Raw genomic sequence first — 27,686 nt, 5'->3', positions numbered from 1 at the left:
ATGGTATAGTGGTGAGCCATACAAAGGTGTTCTTGCTTCACTCTTGGCCGTTCATCAAAGCACTGTCATTAAACTCATCTTCAGGTTAAAGAAAGCAAGAAACTCATTGGGTTTCTTCCTTTTAATCACCATCTGTTGATTTCTGCCAGAACGTATGTGCAAGAAAAATTGTCTGTGAGGCTCCTGAGATCATGGATCTACAGCTCAACAAAAATTGTCACTTTTAACTAAGGAGCAGTAGGAAGAGAAATAGAATCTTGGGGAAAGTCACTTTACAAGATCCAAGGCTTCTCTATATCTAATTAAATTTAAGTAATTTCAGAAATAAGACACTTTCAGTCAAGTTTGTATAGGATTTGATTACAAATATTTGAGTCTGTGAAATGTGGCAGAAACTTTATACAAATGTTTTCATTGCAAATTCAGAAATTTAATTTCATCTATCACCTGTTTTTCTTAGTTTGGCTTTTTAAGTATACATTTTTAATTGTTTGGTGACCATACTTTAAGAATGTAATTTGGGAAAACAGTGGCACTATATCACTAGGCTCCAGAACTCCAGATTAACGTTCTGCAAGTAAGAGTTTGAATCAAATCATGACACATGGTGAAATTTGAATTCAATAAAAATCTTAAATGGTGGCCTCTTAACCACTGTTAACTGTTGTGAAAAACCATCTGACTCATATACTTCAAGGAAGGGAATCTGTCACCCTTGCCTCTTCTATCCTCTGCCTTCTAGGAAATAGGAATGGGCAATGAATGCTGGCTTAGCTAGTGTCAGACATGTCTTATGAGTAAATTCTTTGAAAAAATGAGTAACTTTTTATTCCCCTCCTTTGCACCTGATAAAGCATTGGCTATCCTGTGGTGACACTGGGATTTGGCTTCAAAAGTTATGTAAGCTATAAAATGCGGTTAAGAAAGCAGAAGGAAGTCCAGAAGGAAAATGAATTCTACATGCAGCTTCTACAGCAGGCCTTACCGCCAGAGCAGCAGATGCTACAGAGGCAAGAGAGGGAAGCTGAAGAAGGTAAGAATTGCTTTAGATAATCCTCAAGAACGCCCTAGTTTTTTTGGTTTTGGAGTAGTCCATGCTTTACTTTGGGATGTAAGTAAAAAGGCTCAGTGATCAGTGAGGAATTAGAATAAAGTATATTTTAATCTATCACTAGCCAAAACAGGTGTGTTGGCTTTGCTAAGCTGAAGATACTCCAACTTGGTCATAACATTCTAACCTATGTTCTGCCCTACATCAAACCCTTTTCTCAGTCATCCTTTGTCCTTGCCATCCTCCAGTGATTTGATGATCTTCAGTGCATTTAAATCCAAATCTTTGTTTCTTTGGGAAATTACTTTTTGGGGCAGGGAAACAGTTATTTGCTTCTTTTAAAATAGCTTGCATCAGCATTTATTGACCTTTCCTGAAGATAGTAAAGATATGATTTTCTAATACCGTTGAGAGGTACCATTTAGTCCTCCAAATTGTATTTCCCTTTTGGAAGAGGATCAGCCAAGCCGAGATTGTTTAAATCCTTGGTGTTTATTGGCAAATGTTTCTCCTCTGTATTGAGACCAACTTAGATAACATCACCTATTTATCAGCAACAACCACTAAACCAGGAATTGTATCCAGCTTGCTTGGTATTCGTTTATTAGACATCTTTTTGTATCAATCCACTTAGGGAATTTGTTAAATGGTGGATTTTTTAAGGAAAATGCAGTCCGACCTATCTACTTTGGTTCATGTTCTTAAACTATCACTGTGCCATAATTTATCTTAGCATAAAAATTAATGAACTACATGCTCTGATTCATTGCATCTGGTTTGGAAAGTTCAAAAACTAGTGACTAGATTATACATGGTGCATTGTGTAAAATAGATAAAACAGCAACAAGTATGTTTCAGAATTACCAATGTACATATGAAGTACCATTCTGCCATTCAGAGATTGCATATTTTAGATGAGCGGAATGAAAAATGCCTTAATTTCTTTCCTATGAAAACAAACTGTTAGACCCAATTTGAAGCAGATGTTAGAACTTCCAAACATGTGCTTTTCATACAAGGGTTTTGGTGCAGAATCACCAGAAGGATTCTGGCAATTATGGATTTAATTTGAGGACAGGGTTGCCTAAATTTGGCTTGTACCTCACTTGAATATGGTTTATGAAAGAATGATCTAATCATGTAGTTTTAAAACTTTTAAAAGGAATTGATAGCTTAGGGAAAAAGAACTGATTTCCTGATGGGGAATGCCTAGAATAAGGGCTCATAAAATTTGAAGTTTATTCATTATCATGATAAAGTACCCACTTTGCTAATATTAGCAATCAGCAGTTTTCTTTCCCCCAAATGCTTGAGGCAGCTAGAGCATTCAAGATTGAAGTAGATAGGTTTATCATGGGTAACAACATCAAATTTCATAGAGCAAAACCAGGTGAATGGAGTTAAATGCAATCTAATTGCTGAGGCTCAAGGACTGAAAGATGTGCTCTTGTCCCATGACTTAATTATGTTGTTTGAGTTAGGTTGAGTATTTAAGCACCACTCCAGATGATGACGTCTAATTTGGGCTGGCACGAAAGGAGTAATGCAGTTTTGAGGGTGCTATTGTTAGAATGAGATGCGAATGCAAGCAGTAGACTCAGCAAAATGAAGGACGTTGGGGCTGAAATGGATTTTTATTGAACAGTAGTTTGTCTTCGTTTTGTGTTTTTGAAGAAAATTAGGAATGAGAGAGTATTTTTAGCATAAAAGATCTATTTGATATCTGTTGTAATCCAACCTATATTTTGCTTCACACTTGTCTTTCAGAAATGTTAAGGTTCTCTCTAAGCTGATACACAAGGATTGAAGTGCATAACGCTTCCCACATTGTGGTGATAATTCAGGTTCTCTAAGCTTGCTTGTATTCTGTGTACTAATTCTTTGTCATTTTCTCCTAGTTGCTACAGCCAAAGGGATCACAGATATAGATTCTACACAGCTTCCACAACACAATGGAGGAATTCCAGCTGGTAGAAAGTTGACAACAGCGTTACCAGAACTAGAATACAAAGAAAAAGGGAAAGAGAAGGACAAAGAAGCCAAAAAACCAAACCTTGGGATTAATAATAATATTTTACAGCCAGTAGACTCAAAAATACAAGAAATTGAGTACATGGAAAATCATATCAATAAAAGATTGAATAATGAGCTTGTAGGGAGCACAGAAAACCTATTAAAGGAGGACTCATTTACAGCTGCTTCAAAGAATTACAAGAATGCTACGGGGGGAATCAATTCTTCACCTAGAAGTCACTGCACGTCCAATGGCAGCATCCCTTCTTCATCGTCATCTACTAAGAATGAAAAGAAGCAAAAGTGCACCAGCAAGAGTATGAGTACACACAAGGAAATAATGGAAAACTGTATACCTAACAACCAGCTCAGCAAACCAGACACATTATTAAGGTAATATATTTTTATAATATACACACAACTTTTTTTTCCTTGCATGACTGGAAGAAAATGAGTCTCATCTGTTCAGAGAAGTTAGTGCCACCTAGCATTGTACAAAAACTGCTAGAATTATGAATACCGCTGTGAAATAACACAAAATCAAACAACTTGTAGCAAGGTAGGGGGGGTAACATGGTTCTTTTTTTAACAACAGGCATCAATTGACTGAATGCCATTACTCGGTATTTGCCATTTTTAATGAAACCTTAACGTGCGCTTTTTCAAAGCGGAGACCTTGTGTCATTGCTATATAACTTGGAGCTCGGTTTCATATGTTTATTTGTATGCCTCAAGTTATCACTTATATTCCAGTTTTGATGGCTAAGATTCAAATACTTTGACAGAGTTTTCATCATAGCTTCTCATCAGGATTTTCTGCAGTCATGTAGATTGGTCAAACCAGCAGTATTTTTTCAAGGGCTATTTCCTAGTAGCTAAAGTGTTCTGAGCTGCTATCATTTTTTCAAATGTTGGTATTGATGGTAACTTGATATTCTTGATGGCTACCTAATATTTGCAATTCGTTCAGCCCGAAAAGCCTCTGAGATTTTTGCATTTTGTTATGGCCTCTTGATCATCCTAGATTTAATTGCTCTGTTGAAAGTGACTTTACCTTCGCTAGGCTGTAAGCTCTGGAAATCATGTCAACCTTTCCCTTGCCTTCCCCCTCTTCTTTTCTTTTGTCCCTCGTCTTTCATCTTTCTGCCCACCCCCACTTCCTACTTCCTGCCTCTCTCTCTTCCTTAGGACAGTCCACAAAAGCTAGTTCTTTGACAAAGATTTTGGTAATCTGTCTTAATACTTCCTTATGTGGGTCAGTATTATTCTTGGTTTTATAATGCCTTTGAGAAGTACATTGGGATACTTTGGTCTCATTAAAGTGTTACATAAATACATGCTTTTTTGAATGACTTTGAAGTAATTGATGCAGCTATTAGTATAAATTAGTCTGTCATGTGCTTTTGAGCTCAAATGTAGCAATTATAAGTTTGGAGGTAACCATTTCACTCTGAATCCAGATCAAAACAATTTCTTTGTATCCACAGCTATATTTGAAATAGACACATCCTTTTGCCAAATTCAGAGTTACTACTGTTCTATGAAATGGTTTCAACAATTCATAAGTTAGAATCAATGCAGAAGTGTTGATGATTTGTGCAGGTGATCGGTTGAGCAATTTTACATTTTATGATTACTGTTTTGTGAATTGGGGACTTTATTATCAGGGATTAAGTCTTGATGCATTACAAGAAGTGCATGCTAGCTGGCTTATTTGAATATGCAGATAGCATACTAATTTGGTTGGAAGAGGAAATTTATCATACAACGGCAATTACTTTTCCTGGTTTCTTTATCAGCTGATCAAGTAAAGACCAAGCCGAATGTGGTTTTTGAGGTGAATTATCTCACTCTTGCATTCCGAGCAGGGATAGGCCATTCGATCCCACAAACTTGTTCTGTCAGTACAAATCATGGCTGATCATCTCCCTCAACTCCATATTTCTGCATTATCTTCATATTCTTACACATCATTAGTAACTAAAAATCTGTTTGGAATTTAATTGAGCATCTGAAGCTTGAGGGAGAGAATTCCAAAGATTCGCCACCCTCTTAGTTGAAGTGTTCCTCTTGATCTCAGTCCTTGCCTTTTATTCTGAAACTGAACTCCCTCATCCTCTGGGTATGCAGTTCCTGTGTATATCTGAGAGTTTGTGAGGCTGTTTGAAAAGCAAGTGACATGTTTGGAAGTAGCTTTGTAAAATATTTGATTTGTCCTGCACTTTATATAGCCAGTGCACCTCATTTCTATTACTGTAGTATTTAATGACATTTTTAGGAAGTTGCCTGATTGGCCTTTTTATTTTCAAGGAGGTGATACCCCCAAATTGACAGTGGAAGGCTTTGTTTATTTGTGCTGCAACACGATGGGGAGCTCTTGCATATGTGCTGTGTCAGTGGTAGCTGGTTGTATTTAAGCATAATTTGGCTTGATGGAAACTAACAATGAAGTGCAAGTTACGTATTTTTAGGTTGTGCATTTATTAACTTAATTAGATGTAAGAACTTGCACATCATTTTATCACCTGTTCCCCCTGTTAAACATGCTTATGTTTCAGTAGATGAAAATAAGTGATCAAAACTGTTCAGCAAATGAAATTCCAAAAGTCTAATGGGGGAAAAATGTATTTTGAATCAAATATTGAAGATAAATGTAATCACCCCATGTAAGATTCAGAATGATGAGCCTGGGATTAAGAATCCCATTTTCCATTAAGTGGGACATGTAGCAACTCTCTGCACAAAGCCTTAACAAAAAAAAGTAAATTTTTATAATTTATTCTTGCAAGTATCAAATAAATTGGTGCCCTTCAAATAAAAGCAAAATACCCAGGGGCTCTTGTGGCCCATTGGTAGTGACTATTCCCCTGATCAAGAATGCTTGCGTTTAAGTCCCATCTGCTCCAGAGGTGTGTAATAACGTCTCTGAGTGGGTTACTTAGAAAAAATATATAAAAGCAGCATACTTCTGATGCTGAAAATGAGAAATCGAAAAAAAAACTAGGTATGACTCTCCTTTAGCAGATTCTGAACTGTTGAAATGTCATTTCAGTTTTGGATTAAGCTGCCTCAATCATGATATTTGTCAAGGACAAAAGGAGGAATTCCAGGATTTTGCAGCCCATAAACCAGCAACAACTTTACATGTGTTGAAGACCAAGTAGTGTTATCACTAGACTATTAATTCAGAGACCCAGGTTCAAATCCTGCCGTGGCAAATATTGAAATTTGAATTCAATAAAAAAAATCAAAGATTAATTGTCTAATGGTGATCATGAAACCATTGCTGATTATTGGAAAAACCTATCTGGCTGCATCAGGGATGGAAATCTGCCCTCATTACCCGATCTGGTTCAGATGTGACTCCAGAACAAAAGCAATAAGTTGACTCTCAACTGCCATCTGGGAAAATTAGGAATGGCCTATAATTGCAGGCCTGGCCAGTGACGTCCTTGTCCCATGCAAGAATTTTTTCAAAAAGTGCATGCATAATAGTTACTGATACCTTTTCCAGGCGGGTGATGCAATGCGTCAGATCACCCTGAAAGCCTTTGATAATGCTTCATTTGATGGTGTAATGTACTGGATAGATCGACAAAATGTGGAAATGTATAAGGTACTTGCTAAATGAGAAGAATGAGCAGTTATTCATGGTGGATGTGTTCTGAGCCTGTACTGCTGCTATTCTAACAGCCAGCACTAAAATTGGAATGCAACTGTTTTAGAATTCTAAATCAAACGAGCTGACGAGAGGAAGTTGCAGTCTGCTTTCAAGTAATAGACAGGGATTTCCACAGAGCCAAAGATAAAATTTGCAAGTGTCTAAATTATACTGTAAATTCAACCAAGATGCATGCAAGTGTTGCATTAGAAGAAAAAAAAAGTGGTGAAATTTTTTTTTTCAGTGCAGGATTTAGAATTGATGTTGGTGATTTTTGATCTGGAAGTAGCAGAGTAAGGAATGTTTTTGAGACTTCTTTCAAGTATGTATGGATTCTATACTTGATTTTGAAACATGTTTGGAAAGGAGTTGAGAGTTTATGCCAATTACAATTTTTTTGAATAATAATGGTCCGTGTGATGTGACTCCAGACCTAACAGCAAGAAGGAAGTTAAGAAAGAAGCCATCCAGCTATCAAACACACAGGAGAGCTACAAACAAAGGAGCTGAAGGATAAAGGTGATCAGCGTGCACGTTTTGTAAATCAGTAAGGTCTGAATCTATATAATGCTCTTGTCAGGGCATACCTGAAATAATGAGACATGTAAAATTTTAGTGAGGGACAGTCCATTGAGCTAATGTGTTGGAGGATCAACTGTTCCTTCTAAAAGGAGGCAAATTTACTCCATAAGGATTTATAACAGCTGGATTGCATGATGTAAAGCTCACACTGCTGCCTGTTGGAGGTGTGGTCTTGTGGATGAGACATTGAAAAAGCAGAAGCAAAGTTTTGTTTTAATAAATGTAAAGAATTTAAAATACGACTCTGGCTCGGTCAGTTTTGCCCATCTTCTGACTTCCCCAACCATCGTTGTGAAAACAGTTTTTGTTTTGTTATTTGCAACCGTGCGGTGAACAGATTGCCTGCCTGCAGTGTTTGCCTGCAAAACATTGTCTGCTCTTTTCATACCATGTTTATTAACTTTGAAATACTTGAATGCAAATTTTTCTTTTACATTGTAAGTGGTAGTAAAGGTAATTTGGATCTGTTGCATCAAGTTCAACTGTGCCTGCAGGGAAAGGAAGCATTTGTGTAACTGGGAAGTTCAGGACTAATGTCAGCAAGCACTTCCTATGCGGTGAATAGTACCATTGGTAGTCTTCACGTGGAAAAGAAAGGTCAAAGACCAAGTCACTGCGAAATCAAATGGGTGAATTTCAGTGGAGGGTGTGAGCTGACTCAGTTACAAAGGTTCAGTTTATATGAGTGTACATAACCTGTGCAAGTGCCTTGTGTTTAACTACTACTTAGTATTCATTTTTTTAAACAAACAATTATAACAACATTCAGGGCTAGTTAGGCAATGGGTCTTGTATATACTGCACTTGCCCACAATACTGTCTCATATAAGTGAGTTTTGAGAAGATTAGCTCAGGTTGAGGTTCTGGATGTAAGTTTGCTCGCTGAGGTGGAAGGTTCATTTTCACATGTTTTATCAGCATACTAGGAAACATCAGTGAGCGCTGGTGTCATGTCCCGCTTGCTATTTGTGTTTCGGTTTCCTTGGGTTGGTGGTGTCATTTCCTGTGCTTTTTCCTGTGGTAAATGGAGTCCAAGTCGACATGTTTGTTCAGAGTTCTGGTTGAAATGGCATTTCCCATGGCTAATCCACCTAGCCTGCAAATCCCTAGACACTACAGGAAATTTAGCATGGCCAATCCACCTAACGTGCATATCTTTGGACTATGGGAGGAAACCAGAGCACCTGGTGGAAACCCAAGTAGACATGGGGAGAACATGCAAACTCCACACACAGTCGCCAGGGGCTGGAATTGAACCCTGGTTCCTGGTGCTTTAAGGCAACAGTGCTAACGACTGACCCATCGTTCTGTCCCTGGAGAAATCAGATGCAACAGCACTACAGTTGTAAAGACATGAGCTGACCAGAGCTGATTGCAAGGGGAGCGAGATGAACTTCATTAGTAGTGAAGACAGTGGAGGATAAATGGCATTTTCTAGGGGTAATTTGAGAGGCACAATAGAAATTCATCCGAAGTAAGAAATTGCATGCTGAAGGGAGGATGAGGCAACCATGGCTAATGAGGGAGATCAGAGACCGCATACAAGCAAAAGAAAAAGCATATGATGTGATTAGTGGGAAAGCAGAGGATTTGGAAGCCTTTAAATACTAGAGGATGAGTAAAATGGCTAATGTAACACCCCTATTTAAGAAGGGAAGCAGTCCGAAGGCAAGAAATTATCAGCCAGTTAACCTGATCTTAGTCATTGCGAAGATTTTCAAGTTCATTATTAAGAATGAGGTTGCGGAATACTTGGAAGTGCATGGTAAGGTAGGGCTGAGCTAGCTTCATCAAGGGGACATCATATCTGACAAACCTGTTCAAATTCTTTGAGAAGGTAATGCGAATGTCAGACAAAGAAGAGCCAGCAGACATTATGTATTTGGATTTCTAGAAGGCTTTTGCTAGCTGCACCACAGGAGGTTGCTAAATAAGACGAGCCCATGGTGTTAGGAGCAAGGTACTGACATGGATAGAGGATTGGCTGACTGGCAGAAAGCAGAGTAGGAGTAAGGGGTCTCATCCAGGATGGCAATTGGTGACTTGTGATCTGGTCAAAGGAACTGAGGATATTTTTGCTAAGTTTGCTGATGACCCAAAGATAAGTGGAAGGACAGCTAGTGCTGAGGAAGCAACAGGTTACAGATGGACTTGGCAGTCTGCGAGAGTGGGCAAAGAAGTAGCAGATGGAATACAGTGTGGGAAGGTGTGAGGTTATGCACTTCGGTAGGAAGAATGGAGACTTAGACTATTTTCTAAACTGGGAAAGGCGTTGGAAATCTGAAGCACAGTGGGACTTGGAAGTTCTGGTTTGGGATTCTGTTAAATTTAACATACAGATTCAGTTGGGCATGTGGAAAGCAAATGCAATGTTAACATTCACTTCAAAAGAGCTAGAATGCAAGAACAGAGGTGTATTGTTGAGGCTGTATAATGTTCTGTTCAGACCAAATTTGGAATGTTGAGAGCACTCTTGGGCCCTGTTTCTAAGGAAGAAGGCTGGAAGGGGTTCAAGGGAACTTTACAAGAATTATCCTGGGGCTGATGGGTTTGTCATGTGAGGAATAGTTGAGGACTCTTCAGTCTACATTCCATCAAGCACAGACTCATGAGGGAGGATCTGATTGAAACTTTGAGGATACTGAGAGGCCTGGACAGAGTGAATGTGGTGAAGGTGATTCCACTATGAGGAGAGACCAAAACCTTGAGGGAATATCCTCCGTGAAAGGGTGACCCTTTAGAACTGAGATGAGAAATTTCTTCAGCCAGAGGGTGGTTAATCTGTGGAAGTAATTACCACAGTGGGCTGTGGAGGCCAAGTAATTGTGTATTTAGGACAGAGAAGTTCTTGATTGGTAAGGGGTTTTGAGGATGACTGACAGAAAACACGGGAATGGGGTTGAGCAACCTATTGGCCATGATCAAATAGTGGAACAGACTCTGAACAGAATGACCTAATTCTGCACTATAGCTTGTGTGGACTAAAAACAGGGCTTGCTACTTATTCTTCCTCTCCTTTTCATATCATTTTGTACTCTATATCTATTTTCCCTGTCATTTTGCTGTACCTTCCAATACACATCCTTCTCAATCAAATTATTTTTAGTACGTTTATCTCTCACTCTCTGTTTCTGTTGCATGCCATTGCTTTGATAAAGCAGAGCGCCCTGATTTGGAACACTATGGATGTTAATGTTGCACTCCTTGGCTTTTTGAGAAACAATTTCTTGGCAGTGGAAAGTTACAATAAGGCCTTGTATTTTTAAGAAAAAAATTCTTAAAAGTCCATCAAGCTCATCTTTGAAAGCACACTGCTCCTTCCTGCCAAATTCCCCCTTGTTGGTAGAGACTGAAGGTAATTTGTGATATACAATTGTCTGCTACAGTTATAGAGGTCACAGATGTACAGCACAGAAACAGATCCTTAGGTTCAACTCGTCCGTGCTGACCAGATATCCTAACTTAATCTGGTCCTGTTTGCCAGCACCCAGCCCATATCCCTCCAAACCCTTCCTATTCATATTTGGGAAAAACCTTATCTATTTACCCTATCCATGTTCCTCATGATTTCATAAACCTCTATAATGGCTCTGACACTTGCAGAGAAAACAGCCCCAGCCTGTACAACTTCTCCCTCTAGTGCAAATCCTCCAACCCTGGCAACATCCTTGTAAATCTTTTCTGAACCCTTTCAAGTTTCACAACATCTTTCCGATAGGAAGGAGACCGGAATTACACACAATATTCCAAAAGTGGCCTAGCCAAGGTACTGTACAGTCACAACATGACCTCCCAACTCCTGTACTCAATGCTCTGACCAACAAAAGAAAGCATACAAAACACCAATTTCACTATCCTATCTACCTGCAACTCCACTGTCAAGGAGCTATGAATCTGCACTCCAAGGTCTTTTTGTCCCTAGGATCTTACCATTAAGTGCATAAGTCTTGCTCTGATTTGCCTTTCCAAAATGCAACACCTCACACTTAACTAAATTAAAGTCCATCTGCCACTCAGCCCATTGGCCCATCTGATCAAGATCCAGTGGTAATCTGCAGTAACCTTCGGTGTCTATTACGCCTCCAATTTTGGTGTCATCTCCAAACTTAGTATCTATACCTCCTATGTTCACATCCAGATCATTTATATAAATGACGAAAAGTAGTGGACCCAGCACTGATCCTTGTGGCACCCCATGGGTCACAGGCCTCCAGTCTGAAAAACAACCCTCCACCACCACCCTCTGTCTTCTATGTTCTGTATCCAAATGGCTAGTTCTTCCCGTATTCCATGAGATCTAACCAGTCTTGCATGGGAAGCCTTGTCGAACACCTTACTGAAGTCCATATAGACCACATCTACCGCTCTACTCTCATGATCCTTTTTTTTTTACTTTTTCAAGAAACTCAGTCAAGTTGTTGAGACATAATTTCCCATACACAAAGCCATGTTGACTGTTGCTAACCAGTCCTTGCTTTTCCACATACGTGTCAATCCTGTCCCTCCAGATTCCCTCCAATCTTGCCCATCACTGACATCAGGCTCACTGGTCTATAGTTCCCTAGCTTGTCCTTCGCACCTTTTCTTAAAAATTGTACTACGTTAGTCAACCTCCAGTCTTCCGGCACCTCACATGTGAGTATCGATGATACAAATATCTCAGTAAGAGGCCCAGCAATCACTAGCTTCCAACTGATCAGGTCCTGAGGATTTATCCACCTTCACGTGTTTCAAGACATCCAGCACTTCCTCCCTGTCATATGGACATTTTTCAAGATGTCACCATCTATTTCCCCACATGCTGTATCTTCCATATCCTTTTCCACAGTAAATGCTGATGCAAGATACTCGTTTAGTATCTCCCCCATCTTCTGCAATCCACACAAAAGCCGCCTTGCTGATCTTTGAGGGGCCCTATTCTGTCCCTAGTTACCCTTTTGTCCTTAATTTGTTTGTAAAAACCCTTTGGATTCTCCTCAACCCTATTTGCCAAAGCTATCGCACGTCCCTTTTTTGCCTTCCTGATTTCCCTCTTGAGTATACTCCTGCTTTTATACTCTTCAAAGGATTCACTTGATCTATCCTGTCCATACCTGACATATGTTTCCTCCTTTTTTTTCACCAAACCCTCAATTTCTCTAGTCATTCAGCATTCCCTACACCCACCAGACTGTCATTTCACCCTAACAGGAGTATACTGTCTCTGGATTCTCATTATCTCATTTTTGAAGGCTTCCCATTTTCCAGCCATCCCTTTACCTGCAAACATCTGCACCCAATCAGTCTTTGAAAGTTCTTACCTAATACCATCAAAATTAACCTTCCTCCAATTTTAGAATTTCAATTGTTAGATCTGGTCTGTCTCTTCTCATTACTATTTTAAAACTAAGAATTATGGTTGCTAGCCCCAAAGTGCTCTCCCACTGACATCCCCAGTCACCTGCCCTGCCTTATTTCCCAAGAGTAGGTTAAGTTTTGCACCTTTTCTTGTAGGTACATCCACATACTGAATCAAATTTTTCTTGTACACACTTAACAAATTCTTCTTCATCTAAACCCTTAATGCTATGGCAATCCCAGTCGAGGTTTGGAAAGTAAAATCCCCTACCATAACCACCCCATTATTCTTACAGATAACTGAGATCTCCTTACAAATGTGTTTCTCAATTTCCTGCTGACTGTTAGGTGGTTGATAATACAACCACAGTAAGGTGATCATCCTTTTCTTTTTTTCAGTTCCACCCAAATAACTTCCCTGGATATATTTCTGGTAATATCCTCCCTAAGTACAATTGTAGAGCTATTCCTTATCAAAAAACACACTCCCCCTCTCTTGCCTCCCATTCTATCCTTCCTGTAGCATTTTTATCCTGCAACATTAGGCTGCCAGTCCTGTCCATCCCTGAGCCAAGTTTCTGTAATTGTTGTGATATCCCAATCCCATGTTCCGAACCATGCCCTGCGTTCATCTGCCTTCCCTGTTAGGCCTCTTGCATTGAAATAAATGTAGTTTAATTTATCAGTCCTACCTTGTTTTCTGTTTTGTCTCTGACTGCTTGACTCCCTTCTTTTCTCAACTATGTCGGTCTCAGATTGATCGCTTTCCTCATATCTCCCTAGATCCAAACCCCCCCACCTAACTCGTTTAAATCCCCCCTGATCAAATCTCCCTGTCAGTATATTAGTCCCCTTCTAATTCTGGTGCAATCCATCATTTCTGTACAGGTCACTTTTACCCTCACTAGCTCGTAGCACTGGGAGTAATCTAGATATTACTACCCTCGACCTTGTTAAATTCCTGCCTAGCTCTTCATATTCTCCCTTCCTTCAGGAACTCTTCCTTTTCCCTTCCTGTGTCATTGGTTCCAATGTGTACAATGGCTTACTGCTGGTCCCTCTCCCTCTTCAGACTATTCTGCACCCTCTGAGATATCCTCTTGATCCTGGCACCAGGAAGGCAACACACCATTCTAATTTTTTTGCTGCTGGCGACAGAAACGTCTGGACTAGTGTGTCCCCTAACACAATTGATTGCTTGGAACCCGAAGTATCCCTCATTACATTAGAACCAGTCTCGATACCAGAAACTTGGCTGCTTATGCTACATTCCCCTGAGAATCCATCAACCCCTACATTTTCCAAAACAGCATGCATGTTTGAAATGGGGATAACTACAAATGACTCCTGCACTACCTGCCTACCTCTCTTGCTTTTCCTGTAGTTCACCATTTATGTGACTGTATGTGTGGCTTTTCTCCCTTCCTATAACTGCCATCCATCATACCCCCTTGCTCGTGTAAGTTCCTCATTGCTTCTAACTGTCTCTCCAACCGATCTATTCGATCCGATAGGATTCTCAACCAACAGCATTTATTGCAGATGTAATGCTCAGTGACATGTAAAATCTCCCTAAACTCCCACATCTTACAAGAAGAGCATATCAATCTACTAAAGGCCATTTTTGTTTATTCCAATCTACAGACCCAATAAATAGCACACTTATTCCTCTAATAAAACACTGCTCCAGGCTAACTTAATAGTTTTGACTTCCGAGACATATCTCAATAAAACATATAATTAATGAGAACCCACTCTGCTCACTATTGTAGATTTACAGCAAGGCTATACTTAAGAATATTCACATCTGCTTCCATGCTGTGACCGCTCTCAAACAGGTTCCTCCAAGATCAGTTATGAATGTCGCTGTTTAAGTTTTCCTAGATGCACTCCGATGTCCAGTGATGCATGAATTCAAACAGCAAAGGCAATAACTGTGCAGGTTCACTGCTGTATCACTTAGCAGTCTGGGTTTCTTTCTTGCCTGCACTGACCATGTGTTGCCTTTGTCTGTCCTTCTCCCTTTTAAAAGTGCCATTGTTTTGATTTTGTTTTCGAACTCAAGAGAAAAAAAATGCAACAGGTTATAGAGTCAGAGATGTACAGCACGAAAACAGATCCTTCAGTCCAACTTGTCCATGTCGATCAGATATCCCAACATAATCTTGTCCCACTTGCCGGTCCCATATCCTTCCAAACCCTTCCTATTTGTATATCCACCCAGGTGCCTAAACAGTAATTGCTGCTCCTGGAATTTGAGGAAATCGCTTCCAACGCCTAAAATACCTCAAAAGGAGCAGCCTGTTACAGCCAGAAATTTTGGATTACCCAGAATCCAGTTGTTTGAGTAAATCATATTCTAACCTTTTTTCTGTTGTGCTGGTGTTCTGTATGCCTCAAGTGCTTCCCTTTGTCTCGTTGCAAGTCTAAGGATTGAGGATTACTAAATTCGTCTTGCTTTAATAGCACAGAATCAAATATTTTGAAGATGTAGATTTTATTGTCTCAGGTTGGGAGAATTATTTAAATTTAGGTTGGTTCCCTTCTGAAGTAGAATGCTCCTGGCATATTGGTTGTATACTGATATGTTGCATCTCTAAATGTTGCAGTATGATCTTTTGCATGGCAAGCTCCTGATTTTGATGTTTTTAATGTGAGTTATCAGTCTTACCAGACCATGGGGCTACTCTCTCTTTGGAGAGAGAACTGGTGGTGCTTTAACCAGCGAGCCACTTTATCTCCGGTGAGGGGACAGGTTGAGAAGGAGACCCCTTCACAGTAACATCAGCCAGTGGGAATTGATCCACACTGTTGGAATCACACTGCTTTGCAAATAAAACATCCAGCCAACTAAGCTCTTTAGAATACAATATAAATGAAGCCCAAAGACCTATTTCATCACTTTGAGATAACTAAATATGTATATGCAGGTCTGATATACAAAATTCAGGCTCTGGTAACAGCATATGCTGGATTTCAGATTTTCCTGATTTTGGTTTACATGCCAGATTGGATGACACTAGGCAAGGGTAACCAAGGTTAGCATTTTATTTTCAAGTTTCTGATCTGGCCTGAAATTTTGTTTTTGTTTCGGAGGTCAGCAATTGGAGCAGTTAGGGATGGGCAAGAAATGCTCATCTAGTCAATGATGCCCACATGGCCATGAGTAAACTCTTTTAAAGAAAAACAAAATCCTCCCTGTGCATTGCAGATGTTCTCAGTAAGGCAAATTCCTATCAATTAATCCATGTTTAATATTCAGGCTTTGTAGTGAAGGTGCCAAAACTGCTGTTCAGCGTTTACAATTATGTAAGCATGCAGATAGCCACATATATTTAAAAGAGTTTGTATTTATTCTTGTTCCATTTCCTTCATTCGTTGTGTGCTGAGACAAAAAGTATCTGGCTTTTGAACAATTATTCTTCATGCTTGTGTAGTATATTTTTAAAACTTCACAATTAGTGATGTGTGTAAAGGATGGAAGTCATTGCATCTGATGAAATACGTCATGTAAAATTCAACACTAATGTGAGTAATATTGCAGCTTCATTTCTGAAGATGCTATATTACTGATTCTTTTCTGCACTTTTCCATTTCTCCATTCTATCTTGCACTGTTCAGGATGAAGGGTGGACACGAACTTCAGCAGTTTTATGGCTATTCAGCGCCATCTGATTAATACTCAAAAACCAATGTCATCTTATTTGAGAAACAGCATTCATGTTGGAACAATATCCATTCTATGATTGTCCTATCTCTTCTAGCTATACATAGATTCCATACAATACAGAAGAGGCATTCGGCCCACAGAGTCTGCACTAACACTCCAACCTAGATCCAACCCATTGAGTTTTTACCATGGCTAACCCACCAGCCTGCATATCCCTGGACAGTATGGGACAATTTTATTTGCACCATGCCAATCCACCTAACCTGCACATCTTTGGACTGTGGGAGGGAACTGGTGCTGACTCGGGCAGAATGTGAACTCCACAGTACCCAAGACTGGAATTGAATCCAGGTCCCTTGTGCTGTGAGGCAGCAGTGCTAACCATTGAGCCACCTGTGTTGGAAAAGACAAATGTTTCCCATTTTGTCAGATGCCTTTACACGTACCACAAGCTGGCACTTGAAATTGAATTTGGCAGAAAGGTATGAAGCACAAGATGCAGTCATCACCTGGCAGTTTGTTCAAGGCTGTACTTATTGTCATTGCTGTGCACACATACAGCATGGCAGTTGCCAGGAACCCCAGTGGTACTGTCCATATAATCACACTGCACGTTGGAATTGAACTCCTGAGTGCCTACTCTTGGGCAGGTTATAAAATTTTGTGGTCAGTCCATCTTCATCCATTGTGAAATCAGGCAGACATGTTTCACTGATTTGTGCTCTGAACAATAACTTTTTGAGTCTGCCTTTGCATTGCATGGAGGATGAGCTGTATTGACATGATTGGTCTCTGCGGTGAGATCTGCATCACCTCAAAGCCTGACAGAGTGGAAAGTGTTGCCTCTCAAGCTAAAGCTGTAACTGGCTCCTGGCAAGTTATTTATTTGGAGATAAGAGCAACTCCAATCCATAGACGAAATATGTTCTCACAGGCCCTATTACTTCATAGTAGTTAAATGCTGTAAAGAAAATGCAAGCAAAGCTGCTGACTCCAAAGCAGTTAAAGCACTTCTGAAGTGTTCCATTTTTTCTGACATCATCAGTGCTACTTGTGCACATGCTGGTGGTAGTTGTTTTTCCAGCCATCGTGGTGTTGGCAACACATACTTTTGTTCGATAGCACACTGCTAAATCTTTACTTTTGTTGAATATAATTTACGTTTGATCAGAATAGTGCTGATGAGATTTCTTAATGCAGTTATAGGTTTTGCTAATTGTTAAGTAGAACAGGTGTTTTCTGGTCATTGAGGTCTGTGTCACAACTAACTCTTCCATTATTTGCTATGCTTCAATAAGCATTGTCTAATTATTCTGAGAGGCTGCTGAAGATACCAAAAAAAATCCGGTGCTCATCATTCATTCATTCGTTTGTAGTGTAGAGTTACCTTGTAGAGCGTGTCTGTCCAATTATCTCTTCACTCCCCTATTGGCATTATTGTTTTGTGTTGAAGTGGCTTAACAAGCAAGTGGAAAAAGCAATGACTAAAACGTGAGCTTCAACCCTTCAGGTTCCTCTTCAGCCCAGTAGCTGAATTTTTGCAGTTATTGGCTCGAGTAGGAAATAAAAACACTTGACGCTATTGTGTTAATAGACTTGTAAAAAGGAATACTGGAAATGTGCTCCAAACAGTTCTATTCTTGATGTGGAGACATTTTGGTCATTTATTTGTTTGCATCTGCTTGAGAATTGAGACTTTATCTTGCAGTGGAACTAAATGGAGCAGAAATGACAACATTTTTATATTATGTCAATGTGCAGTCTTTACTCTTTGCACACCTGGTTATGAGTCTAGGAGAAATAAAAGATCAGGCAGGACTCAAAACTGGTTGTCTTGGTGCCTGGCTAAGCTTACGGCTTTTGTTCACCTGTGGTGCCTGATGCTATTTAAAGCAGTAGAAATTCAATTTTCTAATTTAAAAAGGATAAGAAAAATCAATCAAAACAGTGGGTTGCAAAATCTTTTAAATCGACTTTGTTTGTAAGTCATAAGAGCTGAATTCCGCACAAATACAAAATAAGTATGAAACAGAAAAATAAGTGCATTTGCAGTGATAGAAATGAATTGATGGTGACAATGAGCTTCTTTAAAATAGTTATTTAAATCCTACATCTTCCTTTTAAAGCCATGAAGATGAACTTTTCTGAATAAATGGATGGCATATTGAACCAGCAAAATGCCTTGTCACCTCTAATATTTGGTTATGAATGCATTTTGACTTCTCAATTATAGGTTTGTTAGGAAATAGTTTGAGCAATTGAGTTCAAATGCAGCTTGAAGTGTTACAGCACTGGAACTACACTGTGCCATAGTAGGAGACTAACGGATCACTTTTCTTTTATAAAAAGTAAAAAGATATGGTTGGAAAGGCGGCAATAGTTTGTCTAATTTACTTTCTGTAATAAAACAACAAATATACAAAGCTCAACTGAGACACCCAGGAAATTGAATTGTTAAATAAAAATCCTCAGGAATATTTAATAGGCAATTACTTACCATATCTACCTTGCATTTATTGTGCCAATTATATTTAAAAGATAAGCATACAAAATTTGGCCAAAATATTGGAAATTCATTTTTGATTAATTTTATGGTAATCAAATGGGGGGCATTGGCTGTGTTGTGCTTATTGTGGGCAGATGAATACATATAATCCAAAACACTCAGTCTGATAGCAACAAATGAGAGAATATTTCACTTTTTTATCAAGATAAAAATTTGAGTGTTTCTGCTCCTAATTAAATGTTAGTATACTTTCTTTGGACCCTTTAACATCTGACCAATATTTTATAGTGGCTGTAGCACATGCTGGAATTGTTTCATGCTTTTATTATTTGCATTGTGAAACACACGAGTTTTTTTTCTCCTAGGATTCCTAAGTGTTCCTTGCTAATTACATGGTCAATTAGATTCAAAGACTGATACCAACCAAGAAGAAAAATCTCAACCGATTCTTTCCATTTTGGCAGTTAATTCCTGAAATCTGTGTAAAGAACCCAAGGATCCATTCTATTTTTGTTTTATGCCTTGTGGAGTATTGTACATGTACACAACCGAGGTAACTTCCTACAGCGTAGGAGCAGATATTCAAAATGTTCTGTCACTCTCTGGTCAGGACTACAAGCCAACTGTTTTCACAAAGGCTGTTACTGTCACTTTATTTTAACTCAAATGAACAGAATCAGCCCTCCACATGGAAGCCTGTTCAATTTCAATGTCTCCCTCTGAGTGGTTTTGTACTAATGATTTTGCTTTCTTTAGGCTGGAACAGGACATTAAGAAGCTGAAGGCAGACTTGCAGTCAAGCAGACAGTGTGAACAGGAACTGCGAAGTCAGATTAACTCACTGACCAGCACTGAACGTAGTATCCGTTCAGAAGTAGGACAACTCCGACAGGAGAATGAACTGCTACAGAACAAGTAAGATATTTGCTATTTTGTGAAATTATTATGCAAATGTTTTAAATACTTAGGATGGATGTGTCCTCTTGTATCCAAACTAGGGAGCACTTTAAAGTAAGTGTTTGCTCTTTTAGGGCCAATGAATCAAATCTTTCTTCTGCGTGTCGTTTGACTTTGGACACACTGCCTCGGACTTCACTGGAGGCTGGGACTTCGAAATATTTTCAGGGCAAAGTTAGATTCTTGTTAGGCAAGGAACTTCTTAAGAAGTCATTGGTTTCAAAAAGCTAATTCTCTGTCAACAGATACTGCCAGACATGTTTTTTTTCTAGCACTTTTTTGTTTACATTTCAGATCTCCAACATCTGCAGTACTTTGCTTTTAATTTAGGTAAGAGATTCAAAGAGAGTTGGTAGGGTAGGTGGGAACGTGGAATTCGGAACACAAAAAGGTCAGCTGAGATCTTACTGAATGGCTGAAAGGACCTGAAGGGTCAAATGAACTACTCCCAATTCACATGTTAGACCGTATGATTTCGGAGCAGAAGTAGGCCATTTGGCCCACTTAGTCCACTCAACCATTTAATGAGATCATGACTGGTTTAATAATCCTCAACTCATTTTCCTGTCTTATCCCCATACCCTTGATTCTCATATTGATTAGAAATCTCTAGGGAAGTGATTGCTGGGCCTCTTGCTGAGATATTTGTATCATCGATAGTCACTGGTGAGGTGCCGGAAGACTGGAGGTTGGCAAACTTGGTGCCACTGTTCAAGAAAGGTGGTAAGGACAAGTCAGGGAACTATAGAACAGTGAGCCTGACATCGGTGGTGTGCAAGTTGGAGGGAATCTGAAGGGACAGGATTTACATGTATTTGGAAAGGCAAGGACTGATTTAAGGATAGTCAGCATAGTTTTGTGCGTGGGATATCATGTCTCACAAACTTGATTGAGATTTTTGAAGAAGTAACAGAGAAAATTGAAGGCAGAGTGGTAGATGTGATGTACATGGACTTCAGTAAGGCGTTCGACAAGGTTCCCCATGGGAGACTGGTTAGCAAGGTTAGACCTCATGGAGTACAGGGAAAACTAGCCATTTGGGTACGGAACTGGCTCAAAGGTAGAAGACAGAGGGTGGTGGTGGAGGGTTGTTTTTAGACAGGAGGCCTGTGACCAGTGGATTGCCACAAGGATTGGTGCAGGGTCCACTACTTTTCATCATTTATATAAATGATTTGGATTTGAGCATAAGAGGTACAGTTAGTAAGTTGGCTGATGACACCAAAATTGGACGTGTAGTGAACAGAGAAGAAGGTTACTTCAGATTGCAATGGGATCTTGATCAGATGGGCCAATGGGCTGAGAAGTGGCAGTTGGTGTTTAATTCAGATAAATGTGAGGTGCTGCATTTTGGGAAAGCAAATCTTGGCAGTGCTTATACACCTTAATGAGGTAAAAACAATGACTGCAGATGCTGGAAACCAGATTCTGGATTAGTGGTGCTGGAAGAGCACAGCAGATCAGGCAGCGTTCAAGGAGCTTCGAAATCGACTTTTCGGGCAAAAGCTTTTGCCCGAAATGTCGATTTCGAAGCTCCTTGGATGCTGCCTGAACTGCTGTGCTCTTCCAGCACCACTAATCCAGAATCTGGTTATACACTTAATGGTAATGTCCTAGGGAGTATTGCTGAACAAAGAGACCTTGGAGTGCAGGTTCATAGCTCCTTGAAAGTGGAGTCACCGGTAGATAGGATAGTGAAGAAGGCATTTGGTATGCTTTCCTTTATTGGTCAGAGTATTGAGTACACGTGTTGGGAGATCATGTTGTGGCTGTACAGGACATTGGTTAGCCCACTTTTGGAATATTCTGGTGTCCTTCCTATCGGCAACATCTTGTGAAACTTAAGAGTTCAGAAAAGATCTACAAGGACATTGCCAGGGTTGGAGGATTTGAGCTATAGGGAGAGGCTGAATAGGCTGGGGCTGTTTTCCCTGGAGCATCAGAGGCTGAGGAGTGACCTTATAGAGGTTTACAAAATTGAGGGGCATGGACAGGATAAATAGGCAAAGTCTTTTCCCTGGGGTGGGGGAGTCCAGAACTAGAGGGCATAGGTTTAGGGTGAGAGGGGAAAGATATAAAAAAGAGACCTAAGGAGCAACGTTTTCACGCAGAGGGTGGTACGTGTATGGAATGAGTTGCCAGAGGAAGTGGTGGAGGCTGGTACAATTGTAATGTTTAAAAGGCATCTGGATGGGTATATGAATAGGAAGAGTTGGGAGGGATATGGGCTGGATGCTGGCAGGTGGGACTAGATTGGGTTATGACATCTGTTGGCATGGGCGAGTTGGACTGAAGGGTTCTGTTTCCGTGCTTTACATCTGACTCTATGACCCTATCCTGGCCTGGCATATACTTAATGACTCAGTCTCAACAGTTCTCTGTAGTAAAGAATTCCACTGACTCATCGCCATCTGAGACAAGAATTCTCCATCTTAAACAGATGACCCCCGACTGAGATGATGCTCTCTGGTTCTCCAGGACCAGTTCATAACTTCTGAAAATCTTAAAAACTGAGATGTAGGACACTGACATTTTTTAGAAGGTTAAATCTTTTGAATTGGATTACATTAGGTTAAACTTTGGTGGATCTTGTTTTGAATTTCTCTCAAATTTCCAGCATGACAATATGACCTGTTTGCATAAATTGTGAAAATTGTTTTGAAGAGCATATTAAAACCTAAGCAAAATTTAATTGGAACTGTTGACTTTTCATGTTGGTTTACTTCATATTCGTTCTGAGTTTGGCTGTAGCTCAGCTTCCTCATTTGTAAATTTAATCTCTATCCAGATTGCACACTGCTGTGCAAGCCAAACAGAAGGACAAGCAAACTATAAGCCAATTAGAGAAGAAACTCAAAGCAGAGCAAGAGGCAAAGACCTACCTTGAAAAACAGTTGGTGGATGAGAAGAAGAGAAAGAAGCTGGAGGAAGCGACTGCAGCTCGAGCTGTGGCACTTGCTGCAGCTACAAGGTCAGCCACCGAAGTTTGCATAAGATCTATCAATTACTGCAAACTAAAGATACAAAATCTCAAACATTATTAATAAGCATTATTCTAAACCCACTAATCCCCCCACTATTTGCGTGAGTATTTTGTAACAGTATGATTATTTTACCAGTTTAGTTTAGATTACTTACTTAGTGTGGAAACAAACCCTTCAACCCAACAAGTCCACACCAATCCTCCGAAGAGCAACCCACCCAGACCCATTCCCCTACACTTACCCCTTCACCTAACACTACGGGCAATTTAGCATAGCCAATTCACCTAACCTGCACATTTTTGGACTGTGGGAGGAAACCGGAGCACCCGGAGGAAACCCACGCAGACACTGGGAGAATGTGCAAACTCCACACAGACAGTTGCCTGAGGCTGGAATTGAACCCGGGTCTCTGGCGCTGAGAGACAGCAGTGCTAACCACTGTGCCGCCCACTGTTTCTATGCCATTTAATATTGAATATTGGGTCATTTTGTATTTTATTTATTGTGCAATTAAAATACTTTTTAAATAAATGGATATTTGGTGATTCTGTCCCAATTTCATGCATCACATAGCTGGTTTGAAAGGGGAAGAAAAATTAATCAGTGGTTACCATACAATGAAATTCTTGCTCATGATGTAGTATTCTGACCTCTGAGGAAGATGAGAAGGATAATGCAGTAATTTCTGTTCAGTGGAGTGCAATTCAATAAAGCCATGTTTGCATGTTTCTTAGTGACTGGTTCACACTGCCTTAATCTCACTCCCAAGCCTCGTAGGCTAGAATGGACAACTTTGATTCAGACCCTTGTGTGATCTGTGAATGGCTGGCTGGTTTGCAAAATTTACCAGCAATAACGTAGTCATTACCCTAGACGTGACAAGGGCCTTCAGATAGAACCTGTATTTAAACTCTTAGTGTATCTAAAATCTGATTGGCTTGGTATTCTATTGTCTACTCACAAGGAAAAATGAATCTTCTCAACGCCAGCAAAACACTTTAAAAATCTTCTAAGTATTCCATTTTCTGCCTTCCATCTGACCTGCTGATCCAGGAATCAAAACTTGTTTTCACCACTAACGTTCAAATTGAATAAAGTTTGGTTCCAAGCTCCAATGATAAATTCTGGGGTGTTACCTCCCAGATTGAAGCTATTAATTAACACCCAGAAAGTCTTGCATATTTGTGTGCAGAAAATGAAGGATTTGACACTTTTTTTTTGTTTTTTTTTTAAAGAGGGGAATGTACAGAAACTCTACGAAGTCGTATTCGAGACCTGGAAACAGAGTGCAAGAAGTTAACAATTGACATGAAAGTCAAAGAAGACCAGATTCGCGAACTAGAGATGAAAGTACAGGTAAACTTGCAGCTTATATAATATCTAGTGCAATGTGAGATAGCTAATCATGATCTAAAAGCAATTTAAATTATATATTTGTCTACATCTAAATTGCAATTACCCACCGTCTTCAAGGTTTTAAGCATGGCTTTAAGCTGATGGGCTATGGCAGTATTAACTTTTTCACTCCTATCTGCCTCAACCTCCTGCCAAAAGACTTAATAACAAGAATGCTGGAAAAGCTCAGCACATTGGCAGCATCTATGGAGAGAGAAACGGAGGGAGCTTTTGATGAAAGGTCAATCATCTGAAAGATCACTTCTGTTAATCTTGAGGTTGAGGCTAAGTATTTCCAACTTTAAAAAATTTTTTTGTTGTAGCTGGTGGAATTAGAGTTAGTCAGAGTCATCAGGATTTACAGCATGGAAGCAGACCCTTTGGTCCAACTTGTCCACATCGACCAGCTATCCTAAATAAATCTAGTCCCATTTGCCAGCATTTGGCCCATATCCCTTTAAACCCTACCTATTCATAAAAAGCATCTGGATGCCTTTTAGGTATTGTAATTGTGCCACCCTCCACCTCTGACAGCTCATCCCATACACTCACCACCCTCTGCATGAAAATGTTGCCCCATTAGGTCCCCTTTAAATCTTTCCCCCTTACCTTAAACCTATGCCCTCTAGTTCTGGACTGACCCACCCCTCATGAAAAGATCTTGTCTATACTCCCTATCCATGCCCCTCATGATTTTATAAACTTCCATAAGGTCACCCCTCAGGCTTCGCTCCAAAAATAGCCCCAGCCTATTCGGCCTCTCCCTGAAGCACAAGCCCTACAACCCTAGCAACTTCCTTGTAAATCTCTTCTGAATTCTTTCAAATTTCACAACATCCTTCTGATAGGAGGGAGAGCAGAAACGCACACAGTATTCCAGAAGCCGTCTAGCCAATCTCCTGTTGTAGATCGTAGCAGGAGTGTGTGCTGAGCGTTGAACAAAGAATTATAGAGGTTTACAAAATTGAGGGGCATGGATAGGATAAATAGGCAAAGTCTTTTCCCTGGGGTTGGGGAGTTCAGAACTAGAGGGAATAGGTTTAGGGTGAGGGAAAAGATATAAAAGAGACCTATTGGGCAACTTTTTCACGCGACTCTATGACTATAGTTACAGCACAGGAACAGGCCCTTCGGCCGTCCAAGCCTGCACTACCCCATCTATACCTCACATGATTTTGTATCCCTCATAGCTAGTGCCCTCATACCAGACAACATTCTGGTGAACGTCCGCTGCACCTTCTCCAAAGCATCCACATCCTTCTGGTAATGTGGCGACCAGGACTGTATTCCAAATGTGGCTGAACCAAAGTCTTTTACAATTGTAACATGACCTTCCAACTCTTGTACTCAATATCCTTTGTGATGAAGGAAAGCATGCCATATGCCGCCTTGACCATTCTGTTGACCTGTGTTGCCTCCTTCACGGTACAATGGACCTGAACAACCAGATCTCGCTTTCCCCAGGGCTTTTCCATTTATCGTATAGTTTGCTCTAGGATTGGATCTTCCAAATGCATCACCTCGCATTTGTCTGGATTAAACTCCATTTGCCATTTGTCTGCCAAACTTTCCAATCTATCTACATTCTGCTGTATTCTCTGACCATCCCCTTTACTATAATCTTAGTGTGATCTGCAAATTTGCTAAGGAGGCCACCTATAGCTTCCTCCAGATCATTTATGTATATCACGAACAAAATGGCCCCAGCACAGATCCTTGTGTAACACCACTGGTCACTGTTCTACATTTTGAGAAATTTCCACTATTAATCTCTGTCTCCTGTTGCCCAGCCAGTTTTCTATCCATCTAGCGAGTACCTCTGGGCCCCATGCAACTTCACTTTCTCCAGCAGCCTACCATGGGGAGCCTTATCAAACACCTTACTGAAATCCATGTATATGACATCTACAGCCCTTCCTTCATTAATGAAAGAATTCTATTAAGTTGGTAAGACATGTCCTTCCCTGTACAAAACCACATTGCCTATCACTGATAAGCCCATTTTCCTCTAAATGTAAATAGATCATATCCTTCAGTATCTTCTCCAGCAGCTTCCCTACCATTGACATCAGGCTTACCAGTCCATAATTACCTGGATAACACTTGCTACACTTAAACAAGGGGACAACATTAGCACTTCTCCAGTCCTCTGGGACCTTACCTGTATTCAAGAATGTTGCAAAGATAGCTGTTAAGGCCCCAGTTATTTCCCCTCGCTTCCCTCAGTAACCTGGGATAGATTCCATCCGGACCTGGGGACTTGTTCACCTTAATTCCTTTCAGAATACCCAGCACTACCTCGCTATACCGACTTGACCTAAAGTAATCAAACATCTATCCCTAACCTTAACATTAGTCATGTCCCTCTCCTTGGTGAATACTGACGCAAAGTACTTATTAAGAATCTCACCCATTTTCTGACTCCACACACAACTTAACTCCTTTGTCCCTGAGTGGGCCAATTCTTTCTCCGGTTACCGTCTTGGTCCTTTTAAAGGAACAAAAGGCTTTGGGATTTTCCTTAACCCTGTTTACTAAATATATTTCACGACGACTTTTAGCCCTCTTAATTCCTCCTTTCAAATTGGTCTGACTTTCCCGATGATTCTTCCAAAGCTTCATCTGCATTCAGTCGCCTAGACCTTATCTATGTTTTTTTTCCCCTTAGCTAGTTTCACAATTTCACCTGTTATCCATGGTTCCCTAATCTTGCCATTTCTATCCCTCGTTCTCACAAGGAGATGTCTGTCCTGCAATCTAATTAACCTCTCTCTTTTTAAAAGCATCCCACATATGAAATGTGGATTTACCCTCAAAAAGCTGCTCCCAATCCATGTTCCCCAACTCCAAAATTTTTTTTTTAAAAGAACAACCTTGATTATCCAAATGAGACGGGTAGGGAGTATTTTGTTCAGATAACTGTTTTTACAGTACCTTGTTTGGATAATCTGAAATTTGGAGAATTGACATTTGGATAACGGAAGTTGTTCTGTAGTTGGCGTTCCCCCAATTTAGCACTCTTCCTTTCAGACCACATTCATCTTTGTTTGAGTATTCTAAAACTTGCAGAATTATGATCACAATTCCCAAAGTAATCCCCTACTGAAACTTCAACCACCTGGTTGTGCTCATTCCCCAACACCAGGTCCAGTATGGCCCCTTCCAGAGTTGGACTATTTTACATTACTGTTCTACTAAACCTTCCTGGATGTTCCTTACAAATTCTGCTCCATCTAAATCTGTAACACAAAGTGAATCCTAGTCAATGTTGAGAAGATTACAATTTCACATCGCCATCACCCTGTTGCTCCTACATCTTTCTATAATCTGGTGGTGGAAGGAGTGGATGTGATGCCAACTAAGTGGGCTGTTTTGACCTAGACAGTGTCGAGCTTTTAGCATTTTGAAGTTGCAGCATCCAGTGAAATGGGGAGTATTCCATCAACAACCTGATGTCTTCCCATACCTTTTACTTTGGTTTGAAATGCTAGCCTTAAATCTGCTGTTTTCAGACTGGATATAAAATTCAA

At 40.0% G+C, this 27,686-nt stretch overlaps 1 protein-coding gene across 6 annotated transcripts in view; it reads left to right on the top strand.

Moving 5' to 3' along the window:
- The window catches only part of maco1b (macoilin 1b), a 108,544-nt gene that overhangs the window by 71,587 nt on the left and 9,271 nt on the right, over positions 1-27,686 (top strand). For all 6 annotated transcript variants that reach the window (XM_043717638.1, XM_043717643.1, XM_043717641.1 and 3 more), the window contains 5 exons: positions 855-1,033; positions 2,950-3,457; positions 19,577-19,735; positions 22,566-22,748; positions 23,997-24,117. In XM_043717638.1, coding sequence (XP_043573573.1) covers positions 855-1,033; positions 2,950-3,457; positions 19,577-19,735; positions 22,566-22,748; positions 23,997-24,117 — 1,150 coding nt within the window. The remainder of the gene's footprint in view (positions 1-854; positions 1,034-2,949; positions 3,458-19,576; positions 19,736-22,565; positions 22,749-23,996; positions 24,118-27,686) is intronic.

The sequence above is a fragment of the Chiloscyllium plagiosum genome, chromosome 27 (assembly GCF_004010195.1).
Source record: "Chiloscyllium plagiosum isolate BGI_BamShark_2017 chromosome 27, ASM401019v2, whole genome shotgun sequence".
Taxonomy (NCBI): Eukaryota; Metazoa; Chordata; class Chondrichthyes; order Orectolobiformes; family Hemiscylliidae; genus Chiloscyllium; species Chiloscyllium plagiosum.
The sequence above is the reverse complement of the archived record's forward strand: the minus strand, read 5'-3'. Positions and strand labels throughout refer to the sequence as shown.